The following is a 6,915-nucleotide window of genomic DNA, read 5'->3' on the forward strand; positions in this document are numbered from 1 at the left end:
GCCCCTTCCTCGAGCAGCTTTCCTGGAAGAAGGAACCAGGGTGGTGTGGGAAACCACGTCTGGTTGCACAACAGCCCTTCCGCTGCTGGGGGGAGCAGTGGCTGGGCAAAACACCCTATAAATTCACCCTGCAGCTGGTGGAGGGAGGCAGCTGGGGCTCAGGGGATCCCAGCAGGGCCAGATAAACCCAGGAGAGGGAGGACGAGCTGCTGCTTTGGGGACTGCAGTGGAGAGAGCCTGGCAAAGAGGGGAGTGTGGCTTCAGCTTGATCCCGGGTGCGTTTCTGTCTCATTTCCAGCTGGTAAGAGCTCAACATCCCTCACTTGGTGTTGGATGTGTCAAGGGTGTGGGGGGCTGCTGCTGGTTTCCCCACAAGCAATACAGTTTTCTGTCCCTTCTGCTTGGACATGGGCTGGGAGGAAGAGCCCATCCCCATGGGGATGATGAGCTCGTAAGGAGCTTGGTTTAAAATCCTAAGTGGGCAATGCAGGGCTGTGGGGAGAAAATACAGAGAAGTCAGGGAAATAAGAAGGGTAGAAGAAGAGGGGAGACTGAGGTTGGACATGGGGAAGGAATTCTTTAATCTGAGGGTGCTGAGCCCCTGGCCCAGGTTGCCCATGGGAGCTGTGGCTGCCCCATCCCTGGCAGTGTCCAAGTCCAGGTTGGATGGGGCTTGGAGCAACCTGGGCTGGTGGGAGGTGTCCCTGCCCATGCAGGGGGTTGGGACTGGGTGAGCTTTAAGGTCCCTTCCAACCCAAACCAGTCTGGGATTTTATGATTCTAAGACACCAGGGTGGTGAAGGCATGAAAGCTTTTATTGGATGGGTGATAACAGAGAGAGATGTTGGCTAGAAATGAAAAAGGATCTTTATGGTCAAAGATGTAGGGTCTGTGGGCAGGGTGTGGGACCGTTGCCTGGGAAATGCTCCTTGGGTCACCACTGACCTTGCTCATCTGTGTGTAAGCTCTCTGTGTCCAGCTAATTTAAGTTAATGAACATAATTTATACAATCAAGCCAAAACATCTCTTGGTAGAGGAATGTGATGTGCCAATACTGCTGCTACCAGTGTGCTCTCTGCTCTGCCAGGTGATGCAGAGGAGATAGAAGGGGGTACAGGAGCCAGAGGAGATAGAAGGGGGTACAGGAGACCTGTCGGGTGGTGGTGTTATGGACTCCACATTAAGGATGTTCCTTAGGTGAAAGGTGTGGAACAGCTTCATCCGGCTGATCTCCAAGTGGTAACTGAGACTCACCTCCTCCAGACCGTTCATTGCCTGCCCACCTCCTGCGGGGCCAATCCCTTTGCTGTGAGCATGGACATTGTGGAGAGGGTCTTCTCCGTGGCCCAGGCCATCCATGCCCAGTTTGAGCAGGTGAAGTGCTGTAAGCACCAGTGCCAGCGCCTCGTGGAGCGAATCCAGATCCTGCTGGAGCCGGTGAGGATCCTCAGGGCTCAGCCACGGAAACACATCTCCCCCCATGAGGAAGGACTGCTGAAGAAGCTGCTCCAGACACTGGGGGAAGCCCAGAAGCTGGTGACAAAATACAGCCAGGCCAGTTGGATCCAGAAGTTCCTGAGAGCCCACAGCGTCGGCGAGGAGTTCGTCTGGGTAAATGAGAGCCTGGAGGACGTTGCCCAGGGGCTCTCCCTCCTGCTCCAGGCAGAGCAGAAGCAAACTTTCCTGGAGGCCTTCCAGGAAAAGACCTGTCGCAGGCAGGATGCTGAGGACCTCAGGGATGACAGAGATTTCTTGGACCAGGTGATTGCAAGTAAGTGTAAGAACCCTCTTTCCCTGAGCTGGCTCCTCTCCCTAGCTGCTGCCCAGCTTTGGCTCGATGGCCACAGCCAAGAGGAGTCAAAGAGACATTTTAATCCTGAGAACACCACACCAGTCCTGCACACTCATGCAGTGGCCTCAGCTGAGGGTCTTTCCCTCTCTCCAGGTACCGAGGGGCCCAAAGACCTGGCTGGGGAGATCTGCATGGACAGACAGTGTTTGGAGAGCAAAGTAGACTGGATGCAAGGAGAGCTGAACAAAATCGTGCGTGTGATGGAGTGTAAGTGGTGTTGCACCTCTAGGCACCCTGTGCACCGTGTCCTTACCCCCTGTCTGACGTGTCCCTCGGTTCCCTCCTGGCACGTGGTGGGAGCAGGCTTGAAGAAGGTAAACGTTGGTAAAAGAGAAGACATCACAGAGATCAAGAGAGAACAACTCACCTTCTACAGACACCTGCAGGACACTGAGAGCTATGACCTCTACGAGGGCGAGTACCTCAAGTACCCTGTTGCCATCAAAACCTTCAAGAGGCCACTGACCACTGACATTGCGTGAGTTGTCCCGGGCAGGAGTGACACGGGGCAGTCAGGAGGTGGCACAGTGCTCTGCCATGGCTCTGTGAGCCTCACTGTGCTGTCCCTCTCTGCAGGAAGGTGAGAGACATATTTGAGAGGGAGATTCAGGCCCTGAAGAAGTTTGAGTCTCCAAACATTCTGCGTATGTATGGGATCTGCATTGAGGAGAAAGGTAGGAGGTGTCACAGTAATGTCACCCTTTCCCTCCCCTGCCTGTCCCTGCTGCTAGCCAGTGGCAGACGGGTCGTTGTGGTGTCTTCCCAAGAGGTGGCACAAGGTGGGGTGCTCAAGGTTTTGCCTTGCAGATGGAAGCCCCTGCTTCTCCATCGTCATGGAGTACTGCAGGCACGGGACGCTGCGGGATGTGCTGAGCAGGCACCGGGATCTCTCCTGGGACATCCGCATTCGCATGGCCCTGGGAGCTGCCAGAGGCCTTTACAGGTGAGCTGCTGCCTAAATCTGAGTAAATCCACCCCACAACCCACACACTGTGCTCAGCTTCCTGACATCCCTCAGAAGTGTTCTGTTAAACACTGTTTCCAGCACCTCGGGACACTGGGATGGGAGTGGTGGCCCTGGGGTGCACATCTCCCCCCATCACTGGCCCTGCCATCTGGCAGAACAATCCTGGAAGGGAGGAACCCCTTTCCCACACCCATAGGGCAGCTTCAGGAGCACCCTACAGCACAGTTGCTTCTCCCCCTGGGTCCTGCTCCTCCCCAAGGCTCTTTATTTTACCCCGAGTGGCTCTTCCAGCAGATTCTGGGAAGGTTGGCTTGGCAGAGCTGCTCCACCAAGGCAGGCAGAGAGCTGTGGGCTTTTCCTGGGGTCCTGTCAGTCCCCCAGTGTCAGTGCCCAGCAGGAGGGAGCCCTGAAGTGGGGACAGGTTCCTCACCAGCTTCTCTTACCCTTGGTTCTGTCTGGCTCCAGGTTGCACCAGACAGAGGAGAAGTCCCGACTCCATGGCTGCATCTGCAGCAGCAAGTTCCTGGTGGCTGGGGATTACTGTGTGAAGGTAAGGACCAAGCTTGGAGAAACTTCTGGGGAGTTTTTGCATGGTTTTGTGGATGTCTTCCACCAACAACACTAAGGGGGACGGAGAGGTAGAGTCATCTGCCCTGTCACCTTGGTCCCTTAGTGTCTCAGTTCGTTGTTATCTCTGTTTATCATCAGCAAAGTGACCTTGTCTGAGCATGAGCTGAAGCCAGGGAACTCCAGCTGCCTCCACCTATGATTTTGCTTGCAGAAGAGCCACATGTTGGGCAGGACGTGTGGCTCCACACCAGGCTTTGCTGCCCAGGCCACCTTGCTCTGCCCTTTCCAGCTCAGGGCAGTCCTCAGCCATGGCACAGGTTTCTGCAGACTGCATTCCTACCACTGCTTCCCCTTCCTCTCTCCTTCTCTCAATCAGCTGTCAGGATTCGAGCTGGCTGAAACAGAGACATCCATCAAGAGGAAAGCCAAGAAGAACTGGAAACAACTCTCCATGTTGGCTTATGCTGCTCCTGAGAACCTGAAGGACAGCAGCTATCCCTACAAGAGGCCCTGTGAAATATACAGGTGAGTCTGTCCTGCCCAGGAGAGATGCCCAGGAACAGGCAGATGTCTGGCAGAGGAGCTGGAAGAAGGCCAGGTTCCAGGGGAAGCACAAGAAGCCATTTACAGTTGGCATAGTCCAACAGACCCCTCTGTTAGGGAGGAATGGGTGGGAGGAACAATGCTGAGACTCTTGCTTGTATCCTTCCAGCTTTGGGATCGTGCTGTGGGAGATTGCAACCTCCAAAATCCCATTTGAAGGTAAGACAGAAGCATCTTGTTCCCTACATAAAGGCCACACAGCCTGGGGTGGCTGCTGGCTGCTGTTGGATGCTCCTTGCTCCTTCCTGGAGCATCCCAAGGAATGTGGGTCCCAGTGGCCGTGCCTGGTGTGCCTGGCTCTGGAGGAGAGCTTCATAGTTTCTCCCATGGCTCAACTACAGCAAAGCATTTCAGCAACAAGCTTAAAACACAAACATGCAAGTAATTTTTGTCTCTATTTGATGTTCCTCTGCATTGAAGCATAAAAAACATCTCCTTGCTCCACTGGAGCCCAACAGGATCAAGTCAAATCTGGGGGGGGGTTCATTGCAGACACATTTAGTGTGGCTTCTCTGCTGGCTCCTCCACACCACAGGCTGCAGGAAAGCTCTTGATGTGGCTTTGCACTGGGTTTCCCTCCCCAGCACCCTCCTGTGACAACAGAGCCCCGTCCTGACACTCCTGTTTGCACACTTCTTGCCTAGGCTGTACTCCCCAGGAGCTCAGGGAGAAAATCTGCAGCCACCATTACCAGGACCCTGTTGGGGAAGATTGTCCTGCAGAGCTGAGGAAAATCATTGAGAGGTGCCGGGCTTTTGAGCCTTCCCAACGCCCTTCTGCTGAGGGTAAGAGTCCTGCACAGATGCTCCCTGCACCACAGGCCCTCTGTGTCCCTCAGTCACCTGCTCCAGTGATCAGTTTCTCCTTTTTTTGCCACCTAAACTCATCTTTGTGTCTTGGGATCACTCCTTCACCTACCTTTTCATGCTAACGAGTCCCTTACTACTACTTACTACTTACCCCTCACTACTGGAACTCTCCCTCCCCTGTAGTGTGAGGGTTCATCAAACAGCAGGAAAAGAGAGAGGAACCTTTCCCGTGTGCTTGAAGGCACAGAGGTTGTATTCTTCCCTCAGTTTGTCTCTCCCAGGGGAGAAAGCTTCCTGCAAAACTCAGCAGCCCCATCCCATGGAGATGGTTTCCATACAAGAGACTTAGAGACTGTGCTTGAGCAACCACCAGCTCCTGCTGCTCTCCCACATGCAGAAAACTGCCATCCCAGCAGCCAAAAAAAACCCCCAAAATCATCAGGGATTTGTGGCAAAACCACACTGAGGATACAACATGTCTTTATTACCCTAACCCAATGCCCAGGCTGCGTGGTGCTGAGCTAGAAGGATGTCTTCTCACCAGCTTCCAGCCATCTCTCCATGTGCATGGCTGCTTCCCTTCCAGCTGCATTCACCTCTGTCTGCTTGGGGCTGTTGCCCACTCATGGTTGGTCTGAGGGGAGAGGGACTTCATGTCCTGGCTGCTACCAGTGAGAGAAAGCTATCTGCTCATAGGGGAAACACCAACAAAATGCCTACAACAAATATTGTCTTTATTAATATCTTCCTTAGAATGGTTTCATTGGGTTGGGACCTTAAAGCTCCTCCAGTCCCAACCCCCTGCATGGGCAGGGACACCTCCCACCAGCCCAGCTTGCTCCAAGCCCCATCCAACCTGGAACTCAACACTGCCAGGGATGGGGCAGCTCTGATACTCACCGAGCACCTCTCCTGCTTGTGCAGGTACCCAGAGCACACCCTGCACAAACCAACATTTGGTTGTTCACCATTGCTGTTGGGGTGTTTTGGTTTTTCCACACAGGGAACTCCCCTTGCCTGGCCAGCACTGCTCAGGGTGGCTCAAACCCAGGGACCTGCCAGCCCTGGGAGTCAGTGAGCAAGGGGGCACAGAGCATCCCCTCCTCCTGCTTACACCCCCATTTGTGAGGATAAGAGTGTTAGTTAGTAATTAATAATGTCAGAGAATGGCTTGGGTTGGGAGGGACCTTAAAGCTGAAAAGATGAAAGATGTGGAAGTGGAGAGAGCAGGGAGCTGGGCTGCTGGGGCTGAAGGGTGACTGCTTGTCCCTTCTCCAGCCACAGAATCCCAGACTGGTTTGGGTTGGAAGGGACCTTAAAGCTCACCCAGTCCCAACCCCCTGCATGGGCAGGGACACCTCCCACCAGCCCAGGTTGCTCCAAGCCCCATCCAACCTGGACTTGGACACTGCCAGGGATGGGGCAGCCACAGCTTCTCTGGGAAACCTGGGCCAGGGGCTCAGCACCCTCACAGCAAAGAATCCCTTCCCAATATCTCATCTAAACCTCTCCTCTTCCTCGTGTCTCGCAGAGATCGTGGACTTGCTGGCTGACCTGGAGAAAAGCAGAAACCGGAGCAGTTAACGGCGGAAAGCGGGCTCGGGTGGGACAGCAAACCAAGGGGAAGCAGTGGGCTTCCTCTTCCTCACCTTGAAACCGACCCATCAATACCCGAGCATTTGCTTTTGATCGCTCAGACTTTCACCTCGCCAACGGGCCTGGCTTCGCCTGGGGGGCGGCTGCCTCAGGCTGCGGGGGGACGAGACACCCGGGAGGCAGCCGGGAGCCCCGGGGTCCCGGGGGGAGGCGATGTGAGCAGCTCCTCCTCAGCCCCGCCATTGCCCCGGGGGCGCTGGGTCCCGGCTGCACCAGGCCCCCCGCAGGCCGCATCAGGCCCCGTCGCCATGGCAACGCCCCCTCCCCTTCTCCTTCCTGTTTGAATCCGCTCGAGCTCCCGCTCGTGACGGCGCCTCCGCCAATGGGAACGCGCTTCCCGCTCCCTGCTCCGCCCACCGCGTCGCCGTCCAATCAGTCGGGCGTCCCTTCCCGGCACTGCCTCCCCGCCCCTTCTTCCCGCCTCTTTTCGCCGGTCAGACTGACGTCTCCGCCGGCC

The 6,915-nt window shown here is 55.5% G+C and overlaps 1 protein-coding gene across 2 annotated transcripts; it reads left to right on the forward strand.

Annotated features, from left to right (window-relative positions):
- Positions 1-263: 263 nt before the first annotated feature.
- MLKL (mixed lineage kinase domain like pseudokinase) lies at positions 264-6,503 on the forward strand. Of its 2 annotated transcripts, none has more exons than XM_008500719.2 (11): positions 264-301; positions 1,265-1,772; positions 1,947-2,060; positions 2,157-2,331; positions 2,430-2,527; positions 2,661-2,796; positions 3,286-3,370; positions 3,767-3,915; positions 4,103-4,152; positions 4,638-4,778; positions 6,334-6,503. In XM_008500719.2, the coding sequence occupies exons 2-11, from the start codon at positions 1,316-1,318 to the stop codon at positions 6,384-6,386; spliced, it is 1,458 nt and encodes a 485-aa protein (XP_008498941.1). In that variant the 5' UTR covers positions 264-301; positions 1,265-1,315; the 3' UTR covers positions 6,387-6,503. The 2 variants fall into 2 exon arrangements, with proteins under 2 accessions (XP_008498941.1, XP_030313685.1); XM_030457825.1 differs by having other exon boundaries at positions 285-301; positions 1,199-1,772.
- Positions 6,504-6,915: the final 412 nt, after the last annotated feature.

This window comes from Calypte anna, chromosome 11 (assembly GCF_003957555.1).
Source record: "Calypte anna isolate BGI_N300 chromosome 11, bCalAnn1_v1.p, whole genome shotgun sequence".
NCBI classification, from domain to species: domain Eukaryota; kingdom Metazoa; phylum Chordata; class Aves; order Apodiformes; family Trochilidae; genus Calypte; species Calypte anna.

What these genes read in the sequence shown, in the direction of transcription:
- MLKL (XM_008500719.2), top strand. Translation starts at nt 1,316, where the DNA reads ATGGACATTGTGGAGAGGGTCTTCTCCGTGGCCCAGGCCATCCATGCC. An exon ending in CCACTGACCACTGACATTGC is followed by an intron (nt 2,332 to 2,429) that starts GTGAGTTGTCCC and finishes CCCTCTCTGCAG; the next exon opens with GAAGGTGAGAGACATATTTG. An exon ending in AGGCCCTGTGAAATATACAG is followed by an intron (nt 3,916 to 4,102) that starts GTGAGTCTGTCC and finishes GTATCCTTCCAG; the next exon opens with CTTTGGGATCGTGCTGTGGG.